Source organism: Aspergillus glaucus (assembly GCF_001890805.1).
Source record: "Aspergillus glaucus CBS 516.65 unplaced genomic scaffold ASPGLscaffold_2, whole genome shotgun sequence".
In the NCBI taxonomy this organism is placed as follows: domain Eukaryota; kingdom Fungi; phylum Ascomycota; class Eurotiomycetes; order Eurotiales; family Aspergillaceae; genus Aspergillus; species Aspergillus glaucus.
The window spans coordinates 1,571,565-1,598,192 of NW_019170454.1; the positions used below are offsets into that span (position 1 = coordinate 1,571,565).

Here is a 26,628-nt window from a genome sequence, read left to right on the forward strand (position 1 = left end):
CAGTTTAGATGCAACAAATTAGAAGCAACATCATCACAGAGGAAAGGAAAGAAAGGAAGCAAAGCGTAGCAAGCAGCACAATTAGCAGCCTGTAGTATGACGGCTCCAATAGTAAACAAGGAAAAGAAAATGCATTTCAATGAGTGAAACAAAGCTGGGAATGGTCCTTTTCTGCCAGAATTACGTGTCAATGGAGGTTGAAACGAATTCGAAAAGGAGACGCGTTCTAGTCGCTGAAGCCGTGGAAAAAAAAAAAAAAAAAAAAAACAAGGTACTGCTTCAGAAATCACTGCGTGGTGTAGATCTGGCCATGGCATGGTACGCATGACAGCGTTAAAAGTGGTAAAAGCAAAATGGACAAGAAGAAAAAGGTATCATCCACCCAATCAGAAAAGAAAATAAAATTGTATACCAGAAATAACCATGTACCGTAAGAGCAGAAATTATATATGCCATCCAGTTTAGAAACCGAACGGGTTCGTGGGTGCTGCGAACACGTTAGTGAACTGGTCTGTGGGAGGAAAGGGGACAGGATGAACTTACTAGCTTGTGAAAGGTTGGCCTTCATTCCCGTAGGCTGTGGAGCAAGCTTCTGAGTTTCCCCGGGCTTAACACCGAAGCGGACGGAAGGAGGAGGCCCGGTCTTTTGCGGCTGCAAAGGCGCAGCAGTGGGCTGCTGTGGAATCGGAGGCACTGGTGGAGGCGAAATGTTGTAAGGCATGCTTCCAAAACCGTTCATACCGGTGGGCTGAGGCTGCAAGCCAGTGGGCTGGGGCTGCATTGCCGGAGGAAGCATAGAGTTGATACCAGTCGGCTGCGGCTGGAAGCCCCCGAAGCCCGTTGGCTGCGGTGCCATACCCTGGAACCCGAGCTGGCCTGGTTGCTGGGCTTGCAGTTGCTGCTGCTGTTGGATTCCAAATTGAGACTGCGGCTGGAACCCTGTGGGCTGCGGCTGCAATCCTGTCGGTTGTGGCTGAAATCCTGTCGGTTGTGGTTGGAAGCCTGTCGGTTGTGGCTGGAAACGTTGCTGGTTCAACTCGGCCAAACTCTGCCCCGGAGGAGCAAGCTGCGGCCCGGTTTGAGGGAGTCCGGTCAACTGTGGTTGCAACGGAGTCGCGCCAAATCCAGTAGGCTGCTGAGAGAAGTTCTGAGGCGCCGACAAAGGTCGGGGTGGAGGGGGAGGAAGAAGCGAACTCTGGCCCAGGTTCTGAGGCGGTTGCGGGCGTTGACGCGATGGCTGCTGAAGGCCAGTGGGTTGCTGGGCCAATTGAGCAAAGAAGTTTGGACTGGCACCGGTCTGCTGTGGCTGCTGAGGTGATACTGGCGAGGGCTGCGCAGTTGGCTGGGGCTGCACAATCGGCGCAGCGGGCTGTGGCTGGGGAGCCGCCGTTGGTTGGGGTTGGAGAGGCGGGTGAAGGACAGATAGATCCGCCAATGCGCCTGTCAGTTGCTGCGGTGTCGGGCCCGGAGGCGGTGATGTCGTGGCGGGAGCCGTTGGTGAAGTAGCAGCAACAGCAGCAACAGCAGGAGCAGCAGTAGCAGGTTGTTTAGGATGCTTGACCTCCCAAGCATCATCTTCGAATCCACGTTCGACAGGCTTCTCGGGTGCAGCCGGGGTCGAGGGGGTCTCGACTTGTTCCTGTGGTTTGGACCCATCCTTTTGCTCAAACACCTTGGGGTCAACAACATCACCCGTTTGGACGGCCGGGGCCGGTCTGCCCTTCCGAGTGTTGTTGTGCAGAGCACCACCAGGGCCAGAAAAGAGACCACTGGCTCCACCGTCCTCGCCGTTACCAATTATCTCTTCACCGCCAAAGCTGACATTCCTTGCCTTGGATTTGGAGCCGGTTCGAGCAAGGGTGGTGTCCAAGTAGCGCATCACCCGGAGGATATCACCTTCCTTAAGACCTAGAGTACGCAGGTTCTCAGGTGTGATGTCTGGAAGAACACTTTCATCCATGGAATCCCGGAGAAAGTTCTGGGCGTATCTCTCGCACTGGTGAGGTCCAACACCAGCTTTGAGAAAGAAATCAAACCAGTCATAATCGGACTGCTGGAATGACGCACCGGCCTTTTTGGTATCGGCTTCCGCACGAGAGTTGCTGCGACGACGAACATCGGAGAGCGGTTTGTCTTCTTCCAGAGACACACCGGTAGCCTTCTCGACATATTCCAAATCTTCGACCGACATCTTCGGAATGGGAACCGCAATCTTGATACCGTTCGTTTTATGAAGATGAATATTCCCTTCCCGCAATCCGATGAACTGCGCATCCACATTAAAGGTCTTGGTACGGTCCGTCCATCGCCGCACTTTACTCGAATCGGGCTTCGCTCTGCTGCCGGCCTTGCTTTCGCGCTTCTGACGCTCTGAGCCCTTGGAGTCAATAGAGTCGGCCCGCGTATTTCTCAGGGCTTCCTTGGCCAGTCGGGACTCTTCCAGGCGGTTCTTTTCCACGGTCGACAGACCAGACTCAATTCCGGTTGGCTCCTTGGAGACAAAACCGGTGACCTCGATGTAGCTGCTTGGGACAACGCCTTCCTTGCCGTTCTTGATGCGACGAACCATCCACCACTCTTCAGATTTCGTATCGTCGAGGATGACGACTTCATCGCCCACAGCCACGGTCACCTCATCATCGCCCTGCGCCATGAAGTCGTACGCAATCTGACCCTTCTTGTTCCCACCGCCACCGGTACTGGCCGCAATAACTTCCTTCAATCCCTCAGCTCGATAGGCACCGCAGATCTCGCCGAGAGCAGCGACAATTTCACGAGCGGTATCTTTGGCTCCGGCGTGGAAGTCGATGCTCCTGCTGGGGCGAACCAGGTCAACGAAAACGTGCTTCCCTTCAATCGAGTAGTGCGTGAGCTTCTCTGGAGACCATTCCTGGTGCTCGCCATCTCCTTCAGGTGAGATGAAGATGGTTCCTGTAGCAACGTTGATGCCCAGTGTCGTTGGCATCTTCTTTCTTTTACCCATAGCCTCAACCATTTCGTTGATATTGTACATATGATATCCCGAAGCCGAACGCGGAGCGGGCCCAACACGGTTGTACGGGGGAGACTCTTTCACATGTCCCTCCCGGTCGTCGTCTTTGATTGCCACAATCGGTGGGCGGGTGGGCAGAGGGGGCGAACGCTGCCGGACCGGAGGGGAGACTTGCTGCGACGGGGGCCGCTGCGGCAGACTCGGGGGAGGAGGAGATGGTTCATTGCGGTAGTTATCCTCGGACTCATATGTCGGTTGAGGCGGAGAGGGTATGGCACGAGGAGTAAGAGGTTGATGTTCCTCAACAGGTGACGCGTTCTGCTTGTGGATTATATCAGCAATGGCTGCGGCCGCCGGATTCTGGACCGTATCAGCAGGGGATCTAGGCGGCTGAGCAGGAGGCTCTTCTTCTTCTGGCTCTGCCGTTGTCGGGGGCACGGGAGGACGCTGAGGAAGCGCGGGAGCTGGCGGTTCAGCAGCGTACGCAGCAGCAGGCTTTGATGTCTCGACAGCGGCGCCGTCTGCCACAATTTCAATGTAATTCGCGGGGGCAAATCCGTAATCTGCATTGACGCCTGCATTGACGCCGACTAACGTCCAGTCAGGATCTGAAGTGTCGTATACAACCAACTCCGTTTCTTCCGAAAACGACACTTCTTCGTCTGTTTGGCGCGTGTAATCGTAAAGCGCCTTTGCTACATGAACGGGTTGAGCCTAGATAACGGTGACAAAAGAAATTAGCAACCTGTAGTCCAGATAAATGCCCAGGGGTTATCTCGTTGATTCCGTCCTCCCCGAGCGGTCCCCGCATGGTAAACGTTCGACAGCTGCAGTTCGGATGAAGATACCCCGGAAAAAGCAATACAATCGATAACGTTCGAAAAAGCCTTTGCATGCTTTATTTCTATTCTGTCGCAAATCACATAAAATAAGGGGAGTGGCTGCGGCAAATCATCCTTACCTCTTCAACGTAGTTGTTGGGCACGAGACCCTCCGGTTCGTCCTCATCCTCTCTGTTGGCCTTCTTCTTCGCTTTCCACCAGTCATCTTCAGCATTATTCTCGAGCAGGTAGAGTAGATCTCCTTCACGCAGGTCGAGTTCCCCCTCTGCTTGGGGGTGGTAATCGTACACGGCCGTGTATACGCCGAGGAACCCCATACTGGCGATAAATATATGGTCGCGTCGCTGCTGGTATCGTTTCTGCTATTGCTGCAAGGTGCAGCGCTCGAATAATGGTAGGTCGTGTGTCCTCTTGTCGAATCAGTCAGAGGTACGTATGCTTGGGAGAATCGGTCGGGGGAAACCGACGGGGACGGGGGCTAACCGGACGAATGCGACAGGAGTACGGGGGGTGGGTGATTAGGAGGAGAGGAGGAAGAGAGCCTGAGGGGAGAAACAGGCTGGAGGAACTAAAGAGATTAGAAGTAGAAAAAGAAAAGAAAAGAGGAGGGAGGGAGTGGTAAGTCCACCGTATGGGGGAGTGAGAAGGAGAGATGAGGTTGGGTGTGGCTCTGGAGAGTCGATCGTCGTCGTCAGTTCGGAGGCAGAGCGTTGAGGGGCGGTCACGTTACTTGCGCCCAACTGAGACAGGCTATATTAACTACAGAGTACAAAAGGGACAAACAGTATAAAGAACAGAAAGAGTTGACTAGTTGCTGCAGAATAACTCAATGGTCTGTTTTGGGACACTCCGAAGTAACTCAAGTATGCACTGACTGACAGCCGGGGAATGTTTCTGGAAATACTCATCATAGTATGGAGAACAGGGTACCTGTTATAAATTAATACATACTAATATTTTAGTCAATAACAAGGAGAATCATATCTTTTGTATCTGGCACAAAATGCAAAGTACAACGACTCTATGTATACAGAGGTATGCTAAGAATTGCTGAGAACTAAACACAAGAACACCCAAACAATCTAAAAGATCATAGCTCGTCTCTGAAAAAGACTTCCTCACTGCCCTGTTCTGCATTTTCAGGCGATCCTTCCGGCTCGTTGGAGTCCCCGGCTTCGGCAGCAGGCTGGGGTTCAGGCTGCTTCTGACCTTTCTCCTGACCCTTCTCGTTGTCTTTCGCAGCAGGAGTCTCAGTCTGTTCAAATTCGCCGGGAACCTCTGCAGGCCCATCTTCTTCCTCCTCATCCGACTCGATAATCCCGCGTAACCCACGCTCACCATTGACCTCGACCATTTCCAAGGTCCAGTCTCGACCTTTGGCCTCCTTTTCCAGGTGTCTCTTCAGTGTTTCGATTTTGTCCGGATCCAGGTCGAACTTTTTGAGCTCATTCTTGGACAACATTTGCACTTTGCCGTTCTCGCGCTTTGCCACTACGTCCACTTTCTCTTCGCCGACAGACGCCACTCGCCCCTTTTCGATCCGTTTGCCTTCTGTCCCGACCAGCTTCTGGGCGCCAACCTCAATATCACCGACGATGTGGAGGTCGGATAGCGGGATCCCAGACTCCACTAGCTTCTGGGACAACTGATACTCTCTCATTGCTTCCCAGTCAGCAACTTCTTCGTGGGCGAGGATCTCATGGCAATCGACCGTATGGACCTCATCCTGCTGGGGTGGCAGGAACGCGACATCATTGCACAGGCGTGGGGTATAGACGACCATCAGATAGGAGCAGGTGGTGAGCTCCTTGATCCATCCGATCCGGTCCGTCGACTGGGGATGGCAATGAAACTGGATCTCAATCTTCCGACTCTTGCCCGTTAGATCGCAAACAGTTCCGCCCTCCAGCTTCTGGACCAGGTATCGCGATCCTCCCTTTGTCTGAAGCTCCGCCACGTCTGTTGTTGTCCTCTTCTGCATCGGTTCTTCATCGATATCATTCCGGTCGTCTTTCCGGGGGAATCTACCCAGGACAAAGGAATGGGTAGTGGGGTCTTCCATGGGAGGGTAACCAGGAACACTACCTCCGGCCGGCAGAGCATGGAACTGCTTGATCTGCCTTTTGTAGCAAAGCGAATAGGACCACCACCCAGAAACGTAATACATGCATTTCCCTTCCAATTCGCGTAGCAGCTCCAACCCACGATCTGTTGCGCGTGCCAATTCCTTCTTCTCTTCATCTTCGTTCGGCTCGTTTGCTTTGGTCTGGTTACGGTTGTCAAGGTCCACCCGTGGTATCTCGCAAAGGAATCGCTGTCCGTCGAGGCTCATCTCTTCGTAAGAGAATTCCGTAGCGTCGCCATCTTCATTATCGCGTTTTACTTTATTCGAATTCGACATGTAGACTTGTGCTTGTTTCTGTTCGACATTTGCGCTTCCGTATGCCGAAGTGTGCTGTGCTTGTAGCAGTTCGTCTGCTTGCGATTCGAGAACGTAGTCGTCTGGGAAACGGACTTGGTACTATACGGTCATCAGCACAGTTAGCAATCTCTATCAACATGCGCCATTCTGTTGTTGCGGGATACCTGAGGGTGTGCTAGTAAGTCATCGTGGATGTTGAACATCTTCTTGCCAGCCCACGCGCCAGACGTGGCATATGTCAGCGCCAGTAACGGCGTTAATAACCGTGTGCGCCGTGTCATATTTAATGTCGTCAACAAGTGTCAATTCCCTTCTCGGTTTCTCTTGTGGGAGCTGTTCGCGATGATGTTCGCGTACACTGATAGGGGAGCTTCCCCGCGGTGCAGTCGGAGCTCTCAGTAATGCGCGAACTGAACAGGAGCTCTTTTCGTTTCAGCTGGGGATGATCATAAATTAAATATAATACATATATTGAAATCAGTGGACATCAAATTCTCAAAGCGACAAGGTTTCTGGGGAAAAGATGGAGATGCAGGGAGATAACAGGCCAGCTGTGAATATCGGACCGAGCCCCGGCGATGATGACACTGCACGTGCAAGTATACAAAACATAGCAATATCAGCAATTGCTTTCAAAATGTGCAGAGCAGCAATCATATGTTAAGACTAGATACATCCAAATAATACACCATACAAAAGCTCCAGGTTGATAAATGTATATAACTACTCCACGGAGAAGGCGATCCTCAAGACATGCTTGACGAAATAACCACAATAAGCAGCCAGCTTCATATCAATTGTGTCTATGCATCTTAAGAATAGAGTCTCGTACCTGGCCGACAATGATGTACTTACAGAGCATGAGTCCCAGAACAATGTCCAATGTTCCAATAACACCAAATACATACCTTACCTCTCAGGCAGCCATACTTCGGATTATGTTTGACCCACGCCGCGCTGACACAAGCCTGACAAAGCGGTGGATCAGCGGCGCACCCCACAGATCGATAATAGTTAGTGATGGATTGGAAATCCGGAAAAGCCAATTGCAATGCGACGATTGAAAGCATGAACAATGGGTTATGAAGATTAGAAGACCGTGACTAACGCTGACAGTTCGCTTTTAAATTCTGTTTCCCCCAGACTCACGAAGTTTCTCCTGTATTCTCTGCTACGCTGCCGTTGCTGTATAAATAGCCCCCATCCGGGTCGATGAAACTGTTTCTCTCATTCTCAATTTGCATTATAGCAATTCTTCTTTCATATATCTACCAACCGGGTCAGATCAAGGATCTAGTTTCTTATATTCAGGAACAAGTCCCAGCTACCTTGTCGCAGTACTTGAACACCGATACTACGACTACTCCACCGAACACCGACACACCTATCATCCACCCAGTCACCGAAATGGCTATCCCCCGTGCGATCCGTCAGGCTTTCCTCGCCATTGAGCAAGGCGAAGGTGCAGGCGCCCGTGTGCGCCGTTCCATTGGCACCATGAAGCTCCGCAGCTTCAGCCCCTTCCTCATGCTCGACCACTTCACCATTGGCAAGGGCGCCGGTTTCCCAGACCACCCGCACCGCGGCCAAGAAACCATCACCTACCTTCTCTCTGGCGGTGTCGACCACGAAGATTTCGCAGGCAACAAGGGTACCATTGGCCCTGGCGATTTGCAGTTCATGACCGCAGGAAAGGGTATCATGCACGCGGAGATGCCCCACGAGAACCCCGACGGTAGCCCCAACGTGGGTATGCAGCTCTGGGTCGATCTTCCGGCCAAATTGAAGATGTGCGAGCCGCGGTACCGCGATCTGCGGGCCAGTGAAATCCCCTCTGTTACCGTCGATGATGGCCGGGTGACTGTGAAGGTGATCTCTGGTCAATCGCACGGTGTCGACTCCGTCCGTGACCTCGCGTACACCCCCGTTTGGATCCTCGATATCAACATCAAGCCTGGTGGCAAGATCACCCAGGCTCTGCCCCAGGGCTGGAACGCATTCGCGTACACTCTCGGCGGCACCACTGTCTTTGGCTCCAACGACTCGACTCAGCTGATCAAGGAATACCACAATGTTGTCTTTGAGCAGGATGGTGGTTATGTGGAGATGTCTGTTCCTGATAATGCGGAGTCTGACTCGCGCATTTTCCTTGTGGCTGGTCAACCGCTTGATCAGAAGGTGGTTCAGTACGGTCCTTTCGTCCTGAATACCCAGGAACAGGTTTACCAGGCTATGCTTGACTTCCAGACCTCATCAAATGGATTTGAGAGAGTGCGTGGGTGGGAGAGTGAGATTGGCAAGCGGATGGCGTGGTAATTGATTTGTTTGCGATATATATATAAACGATGGCGTTTGGTCCGTATTTAGTCATGATTGTTTATTTTGCGTGATTTGATATTGCTATAGCCTATCATCTGTTGCGATTCGCAGTTTAGTTAACTAACTAGTTAGTTCACATTAATATTAGCCAAAATCTTGAGGCATTCATGCAGTTTCGTGCTCGTAGACGACCCCCATACTGGTGGAGAGTAGAATTCCGGTTAGAAAGATCCAGAATTAGAGGTGCCTGTCTATCTCCGATAGTCAGTAGCCTTCTCATGTTCCATATCCTCCTCTGTAGACACTCGGATATTCCGACCGGATAACCCGAAAAGTTCGTTTCGAGACGAAACGACTAGACCCGGAGAGTTAAATTCGACGATGATCCAAATGATTGATTAGATGCCCGGCTACGGAACACGGAGGTCTCTCTTGCCTCCGATTCCGTCTTCCTTCCGTGCAGAAGTGAAGAACTACTGACCTGTCACGGGATCTCACTTCAGCCTCAACTCTCTCTAGACTTCAACTTCTACAACCATGACCACATCTACCACCATCAGAATACTCTTCAATACTGCTATCATTCAATATCCAATTCATGGTGACGCGTTATCAGGGCTTAGCCCTACAATCTTCTACAACCTCCGTCTCCACTGCCCGGACGCGTGGACCAACTTTGGCTTCACTCCGAGTCCCAACGATACCGATAGAGCCCTTAGTTGCTTCAAATCGTGGGCCCAGGCAATTTTAGCTTGGTTCAAGAACGCTGCTAAAATGGAGCGCATACGTCAACCTTCCCAGTCTTAAAGGGACGGGTTTTCTTCGGTTAGATATAGGGGATTAAATAGTTTATTTTTTCGCCTTTCCTTCTCTACCACCCTTCTAGTCCTCATTTCTTTCGTCCATGTGGTCGTTAAGATGAAGCTTCACTCATTTGCTCTTTTGTCGACCCTTTTGGGTTCGGCTCTCGCATTGACAAACTCCTCGGAGGGTCTCCTAAAGGCTGATGGACGTATGTATACGCCACGAGAACCTGTATGATTCCTCACTGACAAATGTAGTCTCCCTTGGTGAATGGCAAGAAGCCTACCAAAAAGCATCCCACTTCGTTTCCCAACTCAGCATCGCCCAGAAAATCCAGCTAATCACCGGTAACGATGTCAACATCACCGACGGCACCTTCACGGCCCTGCAGTTCCTCGACGGCTCCATGGGTCTCCAGGACTACTTCTACGCCTCTGCGTTCAGTCAGAGCTCCGCCCTGGCCATGACCTGGGATAGAGAGGCTATATACGACCAGGCCCGCGCCGTGGCTACCGAGTTCTATCTAAAGGGTGTCCAGGTCGTTAATGGGCCTACCACGCAGCCAATGGGAAGGACTGTTTGGGGTGGTCGTTTGGTTGAGACATTTGGTCCGGATCCGTATCTGAATGGTATTGTTACTGGATTGAGTACCAAGGCCTACGTTGATACTGGCGTGATTGCCGGGGCCAAGCACTACATTCTCAATGAGCAGGAAACGAACCGCACGTCAGGCGGCGGCGGCGGCGGCGGCGGCGGCCCTGGGGGTGCTGGCGGTGCCCCTGATGGCATGGGAGGATCGAACTCATCGTCTAGTTCCATGCCACCATCCAAGCGTGCGGCTGGTGGCTCTGACTCCAGTTATAGCTCCGCCCCCTACTCGTCGAACGCTGACGACAAGACCCTGCATGAAACGTATCTGTGGTCTTTCTACGACGGTGTCAAGAACGGACTAGGAGCTGTCATGTGCGCCATGACCAAAGTCAACAACACATTGTCCTGCGAGAACTCCGATATCCTGCACAGACTACTCAAGAACGAACTTGGATTCCCCGGTATGGTCTTCCCAGACACCATGGCGCAGCAGCACGCCTTGGCCAGCGCAGTCAACGGCCTGGACTATGGATCCAGCAGCCTCTGGAGCACATCGACCATGAAGCAATTCCTCTCGAATGGCAGCCTGCCCCAAGCCCAACTAAACGACATGGCCATCCGCAACCTAATGGCTTACTATCATGTCAACCTCGACAACGGCACCCAGCCCGCAACCGCCGACAAAGACGCCTACATCGACGTCCGCGCAAACCACTCAAAGCTCATCCGCGCCAACGGCGCCAAATCCCTCTCCCTGCTCAAAAACACCAACAACGCCCTGCCCCTGAACAAACCCCACACAATGGCCATCTTCGGTGCGCACGCCGGCCCCGCCACTGCAGGCCCGAACACAGAGTTCAGCGTCCAGGGCTCCGGTCCTACTTACCAGGGTCATCTGGCTACAGACACGGGATCTGGACAGAGCTCGTACCCCTACCTGATCACCCCGCAGCACGCCCTTACCAGCAAGGCCGCCGAAGACGGCACCATGATTCGCTGGATCCTCAACGACACGTACAGCGGTGATAGCGGTTCCGCGCTCGTCATGCAGGGCTCCGACAGCACGGCAGTCACACCATCCATCTCTACATACGCCGAGAACATGGACGTCTGCATCGTCTTCCTGAACGCATTGGCCGGCGAGGGCGCAGACCGCACGGAACTGTACAACGTCGACCAGGATAACTTGGTCAAGTCCGTGGCCAAGAACTGCAACAACACCGTCGTGGTCATCAACACCGTCGGGGCACGCCTCGTCGACCAGTGGATCGAAAACGACAACGTCACCGCCGTCGTATACGGTTCCCTCCTGGGCCAGGAATCCGGTAACTCCATCGTGGACGTTCTCTACGGCAACGTAAACCCCAGCGGTCGTCTCATATACACCATCGCCAAGAATGAGAGTGACTATAACGTTGATCTTTGCTATACCTCCCAGTGCAACTTTACCGAAGGTACCGCTCCCTCTCCCCGAACACCCCCTCCCTATCTTACTCGGTGGCTAATGACGCAGGAAACTACATCGACTACCGCTACTTCGACGCCTACAACAAAATCCCCCGCTACGCCTTTGGCCATGGCCTCTCCTACACAACCTTCAACTACTCCTCCCTCCACATCTCCCCCACAACATCCCTCCCCCGCTACCCAACAGGAACACCCTCCGTCGGCGGCCCGACAGACCTTTGGGACACCGTCGCGAACATCACCCTGACCATCGAGAACACTGGTCCCTGTGCGGGTGCTGAAGTACCGCAGTTGTACATCGAGTATCCTGAGGCTGCTAAGCAGCCGGTCAGGCAGTTGAGGGGTTTCGAGAGGGTGGAAATTGAGAAGGGGGAGAGTGTGGAGGTGAAGTTTGGGTTGAGACGGAGGGATATTTCGTATTGGGATGTTGGGGCGCAGAAGTGGGGTGTTGTTGCTGGGAGTTATGGGGTTAGGGCTGGGGCGAGTTCGAGGGACGTGAGGGTTGAGGGGGAGTTTGTGGTTAAGACTGTTTGAGTGGCTCCTTGGAGTGAGGTAATTTTTTGGTTAGATACGATGCATATGAATGTAGAGTACGTGTACTGAATATAATGCTTCTGGATTGTTCTTGATGGCGAGTGTGGCTACAGACAGCTTGAACAATGTGAAACAATCCTAGTTATACCTATGCTCCTACCTTACCTTATGTATGATTTATTCTCGTCTTAACAAACATTCAAAAGCGCAAAAAAGAGCAGCTTGTCTATCTTACAACTCGCATACAACCCCGAGTACTCCGTACTCATCACCAACAATGACACCAGAACCTAACAACCCAACATCAAGCTACGAAACCAATTACTTGGCGAAGTGCAAATCATATCCCAACCAGCGGCGCGCATTGACACCCGCAACATCCAAACCAGGAGTACCGTAGGTCAACGGGGCAAAGAACCAGAATCCGTAGATCGTAGCACCCAAGATAACCAAAGTAGCGATCCATCCTGCGACGATAGACTTCGTGCCCATGCGCTCCGAGGCCTGCACGAAACGACGGGGAGCGGCGGTGCGGGACTTGCCGGATGGGTCGTCAGTGGTTTCGGTGGCGGTCTGGTTAACGGGGATCGGCTGGAGGTTGAAGATGAATTCAACCAGGGCACCGGCCACTAGGGCGGAGGCCAGGTGGGCGGGGAGGTAGTGGTGCAGGAAACGTTGACGTCCCATGAGCCAGAAGGGGAAGTAGTGAGCTGCCCAGCAGAGGTAGAAGAAACCAGTGCTGTTGTACACGCGGGAGCGGGTACCAGGGCCCCAGACTAATTCAGTTAGTATGCTTCTCTCAACATTAACGGGTAAGGGGGGGGGGGGGTAACATACTCTCTTCCAAAGCATCGACTCCACGTCGAAGAGACAGCTGGTCCGCACCAATGATACCAGCAAAAACAGCCAACAAACTGCTAGCAATCCACCATCCGATGGGGTTACCAAGGAAGTAAATCTGCTCCCGGGTGCTCTCCTTGGTCCAGAAGCTGACACCGCGGAGGAGGAATGGCCACTGGAAGGGCTCACTAGCGTACGGGTGGCTGCTGGTCAAGGCATTGTTGTGCAGGAACATGGCCCGCTGCAGTTCGAGATACTTCCGGAGGAAGGGCAGCTGCTTGACCTTGCGCTCTTCCTTTGACAGACGAGGACTGTCTGGCGGCAACGACTCAATGCTGTCTACGTACCACAAGTTGCTGGACTGCAGGACGTTCTTGTTTCCGTTGATTTCGGCTTGCTTGAAGCCCCAGTCCGGCAAGGGTGTCGTGTGCGTCCACAAGGCCACCCGGGTGGGAACGTGGATCAACTTAAAGTGGCTCGACAGGGTTCGGAAGTCCTGCTGAGCCTTGCCGTTTTCGATCTTGATCTCGAACAGCGTGTCGTTGTGTCTCTCGCCATCGGCCAATTCCTGCGTAACAGTGGTGAACTCCTGGTTGGTCGGGAAGAATGGCGATGCCACATCGTGGGTCAAGAGAATGGAGTCCGTTCCCAAATGACGCAGCTGGATAACGTCGCCGTTCTTCACCGAGTGAACCTCGCCATCGGCCAGAGGCACAGTAGGAAGAATCTGCCAATGGTTGTTCGTGTCATTGAAAGGATATCCGGTGACCTGTTGGCCCTGGCTCGAAATCCGTCCGTCGTCGTAGCGCAGAGGATACTTCTCCCAGTGGCTGTGGAGGAGGGTCTTGGTGTCCTTGTGCTTGATCGTGATGCTGTCAAAGTACTGGATGCCAACGGATTGCGCGGCCATGGCATTGTCACTCAACGTTTCCTGGAACTCTGGCGTCATGAAATCATCGCCGGGGCCGGAGCGGTTAAGGATCGTGAAGTGGACCTGGAACCAGAAGAGATAGAAGAACAGGGGCAGGATGATCAAACTAAAGAGACGCGCCCCGAAATGCTTGCTCCATTGAAACATGCTGAGCGCTCCCCGTGGACGTCTAATGTCCAGCAAGTTCCATAAGTCGATAACAACCGCGCCACCAATGGTGATGAAGGTGAACACACCAACGTACTTGGTCGAGATGACGCAGCTCAGCGACACACCAGTCAACAGGAGCCACTTCCACCACTTCCGAGTAAACGGATCATGACGCATCTTGTAGAAGCGAATGTAGCACAGAATGCTCAGGGCCATGGCGATCACCAGGGTTGAGTCCATGAGAATCAAACGGTCCTCTCCAATGTGGGCATTGTCAAACAGAACGAGTCCGGCCGACAACACGCAAGCAGGCAGCGAGTATCCCGACTCCCACATGATCTGGAAAACCACGGGCACGGTGAGGGCACCGAGGGTCGCGGGCATGGCACGGAGAGCGACATAGGGGACCTTGTTTTCGATGTACGATTCGCCAATGTTCTCAAACAGGAAGTGGCCGTCATATCCAATCATCCATCCCATTAAAGCGAAGAGGAGTTTACCGAACGGAGGGTGGACATCGAAGAAGTAGGTGCGTTGGAGATAGTACGAGGCGAACTAGAACAAAGCAACCGAAGTCAGACTTCCTGTCTCTCTCGCGGAGTAGCAATTCGAACTCACCTTTCCGAAATGCACCTCATCGAAAATAACTTCATCGGGGTAGGAGATTTTCCAGAATCTAGTGACGAACGCCAGCACAGTCAGAATGGCCATGGCCAGCCTATAACTCCATTCCGACTGACGCTTAGGAGCCACGGAGCCCCCTTGACCAGCAAGTAACGGCGAAGAAGCATCGTCCGAAGCGTAGTCCGTCTCCTTCTTTCCGCCTCTCTTGCGGAGAGACGGCGAAGTGCCAGACATGTTGTAAAGAAATTGTATAATCAAGAAATCAAGAGAGCGACCAGGAGTAGAAGGAGAAGAAGAACTGCGGGAGTAACAGGGGCGTTAGTTTAAGACAACAAGAGGCACTAGCATCACCACGGCCACGGACCAGGACAGCACACTTACAAGAAGCAATTCAATAAAAGGAATCAAACAAAGAACATGAGCAAAAGCGAAAAAAGGAGGGGCGACGGTGAGGAACTGGTTGCGATGCGGATTGCGTGTCGTTTTTGGGCGGATGTTTTGGCTTCAGCGGAACGGAAAAGGCGAAGGGCCGATATAGGAGTATACACCAAATGGGGGTTTCATGTGAAGAAAAGATATATAAGATATAAAAAATGCAATTGAATTTATGTATTCGTATGTAGTTCAATTGATCAATTGATAGCAACCCAGCTCCCAAGCCATACTATAACTATATTCTATGCCTAGACTCCGTCCAAGACACGCTCTGGAATCAACAAAAAGCTCAAAATAGCAAAGACAACAAAAAGACTTCGTTACTCTTCAACATCAGTCATGTCCAGCAAGTCCAATTCCGTCTTGACCAAAGACTGAAACTCTGTTCGAGAGATCCCCGTGCTCTTGGCCAGTCGAAAGAGACTCTTGATGTTGGAAGTGATATGCTGTTTTACTCCTACTTCGCACGCAGACCGGCTCTCTGCTTCCAATTCCAGCTTTGCTACTGCATCGGAGCTGGCAGACGAGTCCGACGACGGACGGGGGTGGTTGAGTGACGCGACACTCTCCTCATTGGCTGCTCCAGGCGGGTAGCCGTTGGGCCGTGCAGACGAGTCTGTAGCTTCAGGGCCAACCTGCCTTTGCAGGAGACTGGCCAGCAAGTCTCCATTAAGTGAGGTTGGTCCCACCTCGGGCTGTTCCTCTTCAGGGTCATGGTTATCCATAGCTGGCTGCACGGCGCCATATCGAGAGAAATACGATGCCTCAGATGCGTTCTGCTGTTCTAGGGAGGAAGCAGGATTGGGAGCTGGTGTCTTGACGGCCGGGGTTCGCCCCGGTGTCGCATCGTACTGAGCCCAGTATGCAGCATCGTCTTCGTCCTCTTCTTGCTCTTGCTGCCCTTGACCGTTTTGCTTGGCACGTTCATCATTCTCCGCAGCCCGTAGTGCATCCTCCATCAATCTCCCCTTGGACTGTGCATTCGCCTCCCCGATCGAAGTGGACCAAGTCTCTTCATCCTCCGTCGCTCCTTCTCGGGGTAACAATTCGGCCAGTCGCCAGCCCGGTCCTTCATTCTCTTGATCAGGCGGGCACCAAAGATAGATGGCCTTTAAGCGGTACTCGGGAAGCGCGATCTGTGCATGAAGCGTCTCTTCGTCGATCCGTTTGTAGCTCACGCGCAGTTCATCGGGCAGCTCGATTTCCCCCGAGACGGGGTGGGGCTCGAAATTTGTGCCGTCGACGAGAGCCTGAAGTTCCTCTCCTTTCTCTAATTTCCACGAAAGTAACCGGAGCCATGAATCCGTTGGCGAAACCGAAACCGAAGTGAGGAACTGGACTCGTTGGCGCAGAATCGGAGACAGAAGAGGGAGAAGAGCCGGAGGAGGGCGTGGCGATACGAATGCGGTGGGGAGGCATGCCAGGATGGGAGGAAGTAATGTGCGGGGATCGGGAGGATGTATAAGTTCAACCATTTTGGTCTGATTTAGTGTTCTCTTTTGAAGCAGTTGGATGGAGGTGATATAAAAAAAGGTGGTCAAGTCCTTGTTGGCAAGAAGGTGCGTTTGTTTATCGTTATCAGCGGTGGACCAAATTGGGTCTTTGTATGGATCAGTAGTACGTTATTTCAGCCACAGTGTTATTAGAGCGACAAGCAGAGCAGATAGAGAAAATGTACCAGGGAAGCCTCACTATTTAACTGTCACTCCAAAGGACAGCATACTCCGTACTCTTGACGCCTCTCCTTTCGCCCGGCGTGGGTCAATGGCTCTTTTGCGGGGTTGAGTTGGAGCACCCAAAGGAAAAATGGAGATAGAGTTGCTCTGTTTTGGGGTGTCGCCGATTTATTAAAGGATTGTGGCAAGCACCAATCCTCTGTCTGTAGTCTATACTATGTACAGAGAAGCATATATACTATTTCATGTGCAGACACACAACCTGTACTATTGAGAATACCCCAGGGGTAACAGACCATATATAACCGTCGGTGAACAATACATATTTGCCATCTGATACCAAGTACAAATACAATGACATGCGATGTTGGCGCCGAGAATTCCCAAACGGGAAAGTGAAGCTATACAAACTGGACGAAGCTGCTAACAACTAATGTAATTCCCGAGCCACCCGGCCACCCATCCTTTTTTTGGCGTTTATGCATTCTCCCATCTTTAAGCACCCACCATGTCACCAAATCGCTCCCGATCGAACCGAAACTCGCAGGAACAAGAGGAACACCTCTTATTAGCTATAGAAGCTTTTAAAAAAAAGGAGAAATCAGCTCAATCCGCGAAACAGCACGTCGATTTAACATACCGCGTTCCACCCTTTCTGATCGCCTTAATGGCCACCAATTTCGCATTGAAAAACGCGCCAACAAAACTCAGGCCTTCGGGCGTCTCGCGGGTGTGGCTGGAACTTCTACCTTTCATCTTGCCATCCTGAATAGTTAAAGGGGAAGACGTACCCTTGGTCATACCCAAATCCGTCCGGACAACAAGCATAAACTCACAGAAGTTGAAGAGGAATCGCTTGTTAAATGGATATTCTCAATGGATCGACGTGGAGCAGCCCCTCGGCCTACAATGGTGCAAGAAATGGTCAATTTATTGCTTGCAGCTCGGGGTACTGATGCTGTTGGCAAGAACTGGGTATCAACCTTTGTACGACGTCACCCAGAGCTTCAAACGCGATTCTCTCAAAGATATGACTACCAAAGTGAAAAACAAGAGGATCCAAAGGTTATTCAGAGGTGGTTTGATACTATACAAGCTACAATTCAGCAGAACGGCATCCTCAATGAAGATATCTACAACTTTGAAGAAACTGGTTTTGCAATGGGCCTCACATCTACTACAAGACTGATTACTCAATCAAAGTACTATGGCCGGCGTTCAGTACTACAACCAGGGAATCATGAGTGGGTGACTGGTGGAATCAATCAATGCAAGTGGGTGAGTGCTTCCACCAGTTATAGTCTTCAAAGGGAAGCAATATCAACAAGCTTGGCTTAAAGAGCTCCCTAGGGATTGGCAGTTTGAAGTTAACTTAAATGGATGGACTACAGATGAAATTGGCCTTCGATAGCTAGAAAAACCCTTTATTCCAGCCACAAACAGTTATATAAAAGGCAAATATCGACTTCTAATCCTCGACGGCCATGGTAGTCATTTGACCCCTCAATTTGACCAAATCTGTGCCCGAAACAATATCATATCAATCTGTATGCCACCACATTCATCACATCTTTTACAGCCTCTTGATATTAGTTGTTTTTCGCCGCTTAAACACGCGTATGGTACCATGGTTGATCAAAAGCAGCGGCTTGGTTTTAACCACATTGATAGGCTTGATTTTCTTATGGCATATCCACTCGCGCATGCAGAGGTATTCAAATCAGTCACAATTCAAAATAGCTTTGCAGCAGCTGGTTTAGTACCACTTAATGCCAATCGGGTGATATCAAAGCTTAATATTCGGCTTCATACACCCCCCCCCCCTCCAGCAAGCCGCCCTACCAGTCGATCAAGCATCTTCAGCCCCAAAACACCTGCAAATGTCAAAGAGCTATTAAAGCAAGCCTCATCAATCAAAGCCTTCCTAAAACAACGCTCAAACAGCCCCCCGACACCCTCGAAAACTGCACTAAATCAGTTTATTAAAGGCTGCCAAATTGCGATGCATCAAGGCATATTACTTGAGCAAGAAAACAAGCAATTTCGCGCTGAAAACGAGAAAACAAAGAAAAATAGAGCTCATACACAGAGACGACTAGCTCATGAGGGGGGTGTATCAGTGGGAGAGGCTCAGGAGCTATTTCAGCTGGTTGAGCAGCCAAATCAGGCAGTTGGACCAGTTCAATCGCAGCCAGAACCACAAAGGTGCAGATTACCGACATGTGGAAAATGCAGAAATATAGGGCATAGATCAAATGCCTGTCCAGAGAGATAATATAGTCAATATTACTGCGTTGTGGTTGATAAATATGCCAATAAAGTAGATGGTAGATGGATGGATAGCCGGATGGCTCGGGAATTACGTTACTTTATCACCATCACAATTGTGTATGTATCATTGTAGTTGGGTACTGTAATACTCCGACCAGGTCAGCATAGGATCAGCGCAGGATCAGCGCGGACTAAGGACGTACAAGTAGTAATCCACCGGGCTATTTGGCTTGTATTGATCCCTCCAGCATCGACTTTGAGTTTATCTTGCTTTTTCAGCTGGCCCACTATCACAATCAACTCGAAATCTCTGCGGTCAGAATGTTGCAGCTTGCCCGTCTATCAATGCATGCACACCGATTAGTGATAATGCCAGCGTGCATCCCTCGAGTCTTCTTTTTATTTTAAGGCCTCAGCCTTGCTGCTCGCTTTCATGAGAATTCCTCTTCATTCTCATCAATTCAAGAAGAATGATGGACACCGCTGAGTCTCATTTCGATAACACCGCCAAACAAGACCATCCCTTCGAGGCGCCGGTGGGAAACAGGAACGGGACAATTATCAGCAACGATGTCTACAGCAGACTCCAACCGGAGGAGTTAACGAGTCTTGAGAAAAAGGTCCGACTCAAAATTGACATTCGTCTCTGTACAATCGCAGGTACATTGTGCTGTCTGAATCTCCTCGACTCGGGCATCCTCTCTTCAGCCTCTGTCACCACCATGTTCGAGGACCTGGATCTTCACGGCACACGATACTCTGTTTCCATCTTCATCTTTACCATTGTCAATGTGGTCTTTAAGCTTCCCAGCACTGTGGCCGTGCGTCTCGTCGGGCCGCGTCTCTGGCTCTCGTCCACCACGGTCTGTTTCGGTCTGATTACTCTCTGCACGGCCTTCGTTCACACGTGGGGACAAATGATTGCCCTGCGCGTGCTGTTGGGAGTTGCCATGTCCGGAATTTATCCATCTATGACCTATCTCGTCAGCGTCTGGTACACCCGGCGCGAGCAGCAGCTTCGCTTCGCTGCGATGCAATCCGGCGAAGTGCTCGGGTTGGCTACGGGTAACATTGTCAATTACGCACTCAATCACCTCGATGGGAAGGGCGGGCTGGCAGGCTGGCGCTGGATGTTTCTCGTTCAGGGCCTTATCGCCTGTGTGATTGGCATCGGCACGTATTGGTGGATGATTGACTTTCCGGAGCATGCGCATCGCAGCTTTCATTTTCTGACAGAGAGGGAGACCTACATAGCATTTCAGCGGGTTCAGCATGATCGTGGCGATGTCGTCGCGGAACCGTTCTCATGGAGCAAGGTCTGGGTGTGCTTTGCGGATCCCAAGCTCTATGGGTTTTCCGTCATGTTCTTTCTGCTGAACCTGGTGTCAACTTCCTTGAGCTACTTCCTCCCTATCATCTTGCAATCCGGCATGGGATTCTCCAGCAATGCATCCATTATCCTGTCCACTCCGGTATGCTCGTTCCCTTGATTACACCAATGTCAATGCTAACTCAAGCAGCCCTACTACTGGGCCGTTATCCCCGTTCTGCTCACCTCGCTAATTGGAGACGCCTACCGCGTCCGCAGCCCCCTCATTATCTTCAACTCCTTCTGCCTCATCGCCGGCTTCCTAATGCTCGGTATCCCCTCCCAAGTTACAGTCCGCTACATCGGCACCTTCCTCGCAACCGGCGCATACGTCTCCAACTGGGCGGCATTGAACGCATTCATGGCCAACAATATTGTGGGTCAATGGAAGCGAGCAACAGTGGCGGCCGCTGTTGCAGCGTGCAATGGACTTGGAGGTGTAGCAGGGAGTTATATTGTGAGGCAACAAGAGGCGCCACAGTATCCGACTGCTGTGTGGGTGTCTGTGGGCTCGCATATTCTCATGATTGGGATGGTGGCTATGTTTACGGTGTACTTTTTTCTGTGTAATCGGAGGGCGATTCGAGAAGAAACAGTAAGTCTTTCTACGTCCTGCATCACTAGGACATGAATACTGACCTTTGCAGGCAACTTTCAAGTATACTTATTGATAGAATAGACACGAAGCATGTTATAGATGTCACCTTATGGATATGACGAGAAATGAAATTATGGAATGCATTTCTACCCACATCCTTTTGACCCCAAAGTTGGAATGGCGTAGCTGGTTTAAATACGAAATTATATACAGCGAGCTTGACCTAATTATTCCTTCATATGCTATAGGTTATTTTCCAAGCCTGGTCAAATCGATACTGCATTCACAGGACGGCCAGTTCATTCAAGGTAATATCTCCGTACACTATATTTTCTTTACTTCATCTTTCTTACCATCATCATCCATCTACCATTTAGCATAATATCAAGTCTTTTACCATCCCCACTGAGATTCCTACAAGTCAATCGTGCACGTCGAAGGGCATTGAAGCTGTCTACCATCTTCCATGTTTCAGAAGGCACCTCGGGATTGCAAATCGAGCTCAACGCTTTGGTTCAATCAACAGTCCAATGGCTAAAACATTCACTGCACTATGATGAAAGACTTCTAACTCAATGAAGTGACTGCACGCTTCAATAAATACGTTGCTTCTATTTAATTCAACCAAAAGGAATGAGGTACCAATGAACTTTTTTTCGTTTGCCCTCATAATGCGCTTCCCCATGAAACATGTATCAACTGCTTGATTAGTGGCGACGCCGAGGATATAGTGGTTGTTCTGGCACTGGGTTCTCTTAAGATTCAGCAAGTACGGAGTACTTGGTCCCAATCTAGAAGATGAAAGCTTACTTTGAAACGGCCTTTCGAGGTTTTTTCGGAGGGTACCAGTCGTCCGGCAAAGAGCCAGATCTTTGCTTACTGCCTAAACAACATCGTCATTTCGTAATGGATGTTGCTATTGAGACGGGCTGTAGTGAGAGCTGGCCAGTTTTACATGCACACTCAATGATGCTTTATGGTGGTCCGCGAGGATACCGATCAGAAGGCATGGTTTCTGGTATATATATAACCCCATGATCACCTAATTTAAAAAACACATGACTAACTTCTTGATTTAACACATAGTCACCTTTTCACACGGGAGAAGCGGAAAGTATCCATATTTGCAAGATGTATATGAATTCTAACCTGATCGTGATTTATTCATCAGTCTCTGGGCGAGGAGACCCACGCATTAGACATGACTGCAGGCGTGCCCCTGCTGAGGACCTGGTTTGGGGACAAACTAAGGGACGCTCCCTTCATGTCTCGTCATTATGGCTAGACAAAGGTAAGTTATCTGAGGAGAAGGCCTTGTTCACATACATAGTGTGCTGGAGTTACTAATGGTTCTTCCGCTTGGAGTAATCTCGCTGTCCTTCATGGCATCTTACTGTGCGATGGTATATCTGAAAAGACCTAGCTCTACATTATCTAAGACAGAGGACATGCAACTGCAACCCGCCAATTCTACCTCGAGAACTGCGAGACTGCCTTAGCAACCCTCCAAGACTGCCCAATGCCATGGAGAAATGGGCCGGTTTTCTTCTCCCAGGACGAGACGCAGAAAAATCCATCGGTAAGTACAGTCCTGGTAATCTTCCATCGCTATTGATCTCCTGTTGAGGACATGGAATTCTTCAATCCCGGTAATGGTGACCAGGAGTCCTTCCTATGGGTATATTGGGGAGTAAGAATTTTTTTTTTTTTTTTTTTTTTTATGTGCGACTAGCACGCTTATTGTCACCCTCTTGGATAAATGCCTTCGAGAAATTTTTGAGATCTTGAGGCACTGGGCACTGGCCATTGTCGAATCATTGAACACTCGCTTTAGAGGTTCTGGGCCCTAAGATCGGGTGAAGTACTTACTATACTCCCAGATGCCAAGCAGATCCGACCCAGGCCATTTCCGATGAAACAAGGCAGTGATTACATAGCTTGCTAGGCTAGTTGATAAGAAATGTGGTAAATATGCAGCAGCTCGATATCAATGCCTTGCGCCATGGTTACTGAAGTGATTAAGGACGGCAAACCACCGGATACAGAGCATCGCAAATCATTATAACAAATTCTCCCCGAAGATTCGATATACAACAAATGGGACGAGATTCGCCAGCAGATACTGACGCGGATAAATATATTCACATGGTCGACCCTTGAATGTTGGCGCTGCCCCGACAATTATTGTGGCTGAAACCCTCATTTTCTTTGTGAGACTTTACTTCTGAGGAACCATGTCTCCATCGAAACAGAGTTACGGAGTATGGTCTTCAAATGTATAATAAGATGGATAGAAGTACATGACCAAGGGGTATATGCTAAGCTAATAATAATGATGGTAAAAACATTACGTGAATGACATGTACAGTCAACGAGGATATATGCCACAAAAATGATATGCACGCAATTCAACCCACTTTATCCTTCTGCTCCAACTTCCCAACCAACCGCTTCATCCCAGTCCACTCCTCAGAAGATACATCCTCCGGCGTACCGCTGAGTCCCTTCCCGACTTCAAAGACGGTAACCACACCATCGAGCCCACCTGTTGCCAGACGTCGTCCCTCACGCTCTTCCCAAGCAACCTTGTTCAAACTGCGGGTGATGATGCCGGCGCGACCAGTGGACGGCGTAGCCCGCACAACGGGGACTTCGGTGTCTGTGTAGAGATCCCAAACTTCGAGGTGGCCAGCACCATCGACGAGGGAGAAGACACCGGGGCGGTGGGGCGACCACTTGGCATCGTAGACAATATCTTCACGGTTGATGTCTAGGATGGGAGATACCACTTGGGTGGCTGCGGCGATGGATGTAGCAGATGCGGTGGTTGCTGGTGGGCGCACGCGCCACAACCTGACACTCCAGTCCAGACTCGAACTCAGCATCAGATCACCGAGATCAACTGGACCCCGGGCTGGGTGGAATGCTGTCGACATGATGGGTGCTGTGTGACCGCGGTACGCTAGACGACGGTCCGTACCTGCCTTTGCGCCGGCTCGGTCGTAGCGGTGGCATGGATAGATTCCTCCGTCTTCCGTACCTACAATGAAGAAGGTTGGGTCGGATTGCGGGAAGGACATGGTAGTAGGTGCGATATCTTCGGTTTTGGATGGCGGGATGGACGTTAGTTCGAGGTATTCCTGCGGTTGGGAGAGCATGTCGACTGTCCATCCGCAGACAACTCCATCGGTCGATGCAGTCAGAATGTTGTGAGCATTTTGTGTACCAACGATCGAGATGCTGTAAACTGGGTGGGCGTGTCCGGAGCCGGTGAGCGGCGTCTTCTGTACAGGCGCACCCCCGCCTGCGCGCGACGAACGAGTATCCCATAGCAAGACCTGGCCGGAATAAGATCCGCCAACAATAAGGTTAGGGTGAAACGGAGAGAACTTGGCCGTCAAGATGTCTGATGTCGAGTGAAACACGTATTCCGGTCGGGAGTGCAAGTGTTGGTTCCATATTTGGACGAGACCGTCTGGCTCGTGAGGGGCCGAAGGGTTCTTGGTGTAAGAGGCCAGAACCAGTTCGGGGAACTATATGACAGTCAGTTTTTGTTAATGGAGGAGTAGATGCGGTTCACAGACCTTTGGAGAGAAGCTCAAGTCGCTAATCATACGCTTCTTGCTCCACCGCTCATCCCAGAACTGGCAAACCTCCTTGATTCCTCTCCTCTTTCCGTGCTCTTCATCTTCCTCCATGTCACCATCGATTCCTCGTAATTCATAGTCCGCCAAAACATCATATTCTTCGTCAAGTGCACGCTCAATAACCTTTGCTGACCGGTCCACAAAGTCCAAGAAGTCTTCAGAAGAGGTAACCGCCTTTAGTTCATCCTCCTCCAGAGTACGTAGGGGGTATCGTAGTTGCGACGACTGATTAGCGGCGTCCTCATCCGCCAATGCCTGAGTAGCCTGTATTTCCTCCTCGATTTCCTCGCGAAGCTTCTTCCGGATTTCCTCATCGCGCAGACGATCTTTCTTACTCCGGCGCTTGGGCTGCGTAGGATCCCGAGGATCACCGCTCTCCGATTCCACCTCGCTTTCAGAATCCGATTGTGGTCCTGCCAGATCGTCTGTTTGTATGCCTTTGCTGTAAGTGACGACTTCTGGTCTGGGTGTGGGAGCCGGTGGTAATTCAGGGGCAGCCACAGAAGCCTCCGCGGAAACTGTTTGAACGGCAATTGATGTAGAAGTCGGTCGCGTGGACGGGGCAAAAGACTCTGTGTTCTCTCCGCTTAGCTGGCTGGCGCTCAGCACCGAATTCGGTCTGCTGTCTTTCCGCGACGTGCCATCTGTTCCATCGGGGCGGTCGACGAGACGGGCGATCAAGTCATCGAGCTCTGCTCTGCTGTCTGAGCGGCTTGGTACGGGCGATACAACCTGGCGACAACGGTTAGGAATCTATCAAGAGATAAAAATAAGCCATTTAAGGAGTAACCCATACCTCTGAAGCCTCTCCGCTGTTAGCCCTGCTCAGGCTAAACTCCTGCTGCCGCAATTCCCTTTGGCGCTTCAATTCGGCGAGTTTGGCTCTTTTGGCGAGAATCTCGGCTTTGCGCTGTTGCATGGACGACATGTTGAGTAGATCTCCAGAATGCCCTGTCGATATAGATAGCGGACTTGGTTGTTTTGTTCACTCCCGCGTCCGCACTCCGGACAGGCGGATGACATAAGCAGCAGCGAAACGGACGGCGGACGGGACCGGAAAAACTCGCGTACAGGGACTTCGTCGTTCCCTAACGAGAACGTCTCTTGGGATCACTGTGTTTCTGCCCCGGAATTGCCAATTATCGAACCGGTCGAATACCCCTTACGAGCGACCCGGCTCTTTTTATATTTGATTTGTCTTCTTCATTGCCGCTCCGGAAGCCAGGGGTCTTCGCAAAATGTCCACTTCGCAGGGTGTTAATGTGAGTGTTGCGTTGCTTGTCTTCTCACCCGTCCGCTGGGACCCGGCAATGGTTAGTGGGCTGACCACATGTTGTTCTACAGGTTCTCCGTTATTCGGCTCTTGCTGCCGGTCTTGCGTACGGTGTCTACCACCAATCTTCGCTTAACTCCCATGCTAGACGTGCGGAGGCCGACCGTGAATATGCCCGTAAAGCAGCCCTGATCGAGCAGGCCAAGGCAGAATGGAAGAAGAAGACCACACCTCAGCAGCCCCAGACACAAACCAGTGGAGGTATGTTTTCCGGTCCGGCAATTCGAATGCGATCCGGCATCCCATCATCTTGCGCAATCTTGGAAGAGGGGGAGGGGGACAGACGAGCTAACTGATTATCTCCCGTGCAGTTATTTCGGATCCCGCGGACAACCGGTTTGACTTGGAGGCCTACTTGAAGGCGAAGCTCGGGGAGTAAACGGATCATGGAGATGACTGACGGTTGAACATGCAATGAGGAAGAGTTGGCAATTATCGTTTCAGTGCAAAGATCGTGCCTCCCCAGGGTACGGTACGGGCTTCACCCCGTTGTGTATTATTTGTTTGGTATAATTCCCAGAGTCGTGTCTTTGCGAGCGAAAAGAAGGAATGTTTTTTTTTTCTCTTTTGTTCTCTTTTAATTACTAGACATTATCTCTGAATCTTGTACATACCCTGGGCTGTTGTGCGGCTGTACTATGTACACTACAGTTAAACCAGAGAAAGCAAGTGTTTGTTTTATTGTCCCACTCTGATCTTCCACTGGCCTGTTTTGCTCTGTCAATGCCCGGTGCCCAATGCTGTTGGTCCCAATCCAATGCCTTATGAACAATTATCCTGGAG

General features: G+C 51.1%; 10 protein-coding genes across 10 annotated transcripts; 5 read left to right on the forward strand and 5 right to left on the reverse strand.

Moving 5' to 3' along the window:
* Positions 1-461: 461 nt before the first annotated feature.
* On the reverse strand, positions 462-4,151 carry ASPGLDRAFT_116625 (cytoskeletal protein-binding protein SLA1; the record flags this gene model as incomplete). The annotated part of the gene is made up of 3 exons (XM_022539788.1): positions 462-487; positions 544-3,706; positions 3,954-4,151. The coding sequence occupies 3 exons, from the start codon at positions 4,149-4,151 to the stop codon at positions 462-464; spliced, it is 3,387 nt and encodes a 1,128-aa protein (XP_022405525.1).
* A 652-nt stretch (positions 4,152-4,803) lies between these two features.
* Positions 4,804-6,751, reverse strand: ASPGLDRAFT_163564 (PRKCSH domain-containing protein). The gene is made up of 2 exons (XM_022542549.1): positions 6,421-6,751; positions 4,804-6,355 (listed from the first exon to the last, which is right to left on the reverse strand). The coding sequence occupies exons 1-2, from the start codon at positions 6,535-6,537 to the stop codon at positions 4,925-4,927; spliced, it is 1,548 nt and encodes a 515-aa protein (XP_022405526.1). The 5' UTR covers positions 6,538-6,751; the 3' UTR covers positions 4,804-4,924.
* An 866-nt stretch (positions 6,752-7,617) lies between these two features.
* Positions 7,618-8,739, forward strand: ASPGLDRAFT_42451 (pirin family protein). Its single transcript, XM_022545609.1, has one exon. It carries the CDS (start codon positions 7,664-7,666, stop codon positions 8,570-8,572), a length of 909 nt encoding a protein of 302 aa, XP_022405527.1. The 5' UTR covers positions 7,618-7,663; the 3' UTR covers positions 8,573-8,739.
* Positions 8,740-9,139: 400 nt separating this feature from the next.
* Positions 9,140-12,108, forward strand: ASPGLDRAFT_141708 (uncharacterized protein). Its single transcript, XM_022541745.1, has 3 exons — positions 9,140-9,587; positions 9,637-11,424; positions 11,484-12,108. The coding sequence occupies exons 1-3, from the start codon at positions 9,494-9,496 to the stop codon at positions 11,969-11,971; spliced, it is 2,370 nt and encodes a 789-aa protein (XP_022405528.1). The 5' UTR covers positions 9,140-9,493; the 3' UTR covers positions 11,972-12,108.
* On the reverse strand, positions 12,037-14,977 carry pmt4 (dolichyl-phosphate-mannose-protein mannosyltransferase). Its single transcript, XM_022541746.1, has 4 exons — positions 14,898-14,977; positions 14,511-14,814; positions 12,809-14,447; positions 12,037-12,747 (listed from the first exon to the last, which is right to left on the reverse strand). The coding sequence occupies exons 2-4, from the start codon at positions 14,748-14,750 to the stop codon at positions 12,293-12,295; spliced, it is 2,334 nt and encodes a 777-aa protein (XP_022405529.1). The 5' UTR covers positions 14,751-14,814; positions 14,898-14,977; the 3' UTR covers positions 12,037-12,292.
* Positions 14,978-15,125: 148 nt separating this feature from the next.
* ASPGLDRAFT_42454 (uncharacterized protein) lies at positions 15,126-16,677 on the reverse strand. Its single transcript, XM_022545610.1, has one exon. It carries the CDS (start codon positions 16,424-16,426, stop codon positions 15,272-15,274), a length of 1,155 nt encoding a protein of 384 aa, XP_022405530.1. The 5' UTR covers positions 16,427-16,677; the 3' UTR covers positions 15,126-15,271.
* A 222-nt stretch (positions 16,678-16,899) lies between these two features.
* ASPGLDRAFT_42455 (uncharacterized protein) lies at positions 16,900-17,523 on the forward strand. The gene is made up of 2 exons (XM_022545611.1): positions 16,900-17,208; positions 17,268-17,523. Exons 1-2 carry the CDS (start codon positions 17,136-17,138, stop codon positions 17,402-17,404), a joined length of 210 nt encoding a protein of 69 aa, XP_022405531.1. The 5' UTR covers positions 16,900-17,135; the 3' UTR covers positions 17,405-17,523.
* Positions 17,524-19,134: 1,611 nt separating this feature from the next.
* ASPGLDRAFT_42460 (putative MFS transporter) lies at positions 19,135-21,030 on the forward strand. The gene is made up of 3 exons (XM_022545612.1): positions 19,135-20,370; positions 20,419-20,862; positions 20,915-21,030. The coding sequence occupies exons 1-3, from the start codon at positions 19,372-19,374 to the stop codon at positions 20,936-20,938; spliced, it is 1,467 nt and encodes a 488-aa protein (XP_022405532.1). The 5' UTR covers positions 19,135-19,371; the 3' UTR covers positions 20,939-21,030.
* Positions 21,031-23,093: 2,063 nt separating this feature from the next.
* Positions 23,094-25,465, reverse strand: ASPGLDRAFT_141721 (putative dynein intermediate chain). Its single transcript, XM_022541747.1, has 3 exons — positions 25,309-25,465; positions 24,450-25,244; positions 23,094-24,398 (listed from the first exon to the last, which is right to left on the reverse strand). The coding sequence occupies exons 1-3, from the start codon at positions 25,438-25,440 to the stop codon at positions 23,274-23,276; spliced, it is 2,052 nt and encodes a 683-aa protein (XP_022405533.1). The 5' UTR covers positions 25,441-25,465; the 3' UTR covers positions 23,094-23,273.
* A 285-nt stretch (positions 25,466-25,750) lies between these two features.
* Positions 25,751-26,224, forward strand: ASPGLDRAFT_116760 (ATP synthase subunit e; the record flags this gene model as incomplete). The annotated part of the gene is made up of 3 exons (XM_022539803.1): positions 25,751-25,774; positions 25,857-26,046; positions 26,157-26,224. The coding sequence occupies 3 exons, from the start codon at positions 25,751-25,753 to the stop codon at positions 26,222-26,224; spliced, it is 282 nt and encodes a 93-aa protein (XP_022405534.1).
* Positions 26,225-26,628: the final 404 nt, after the last annotated feature.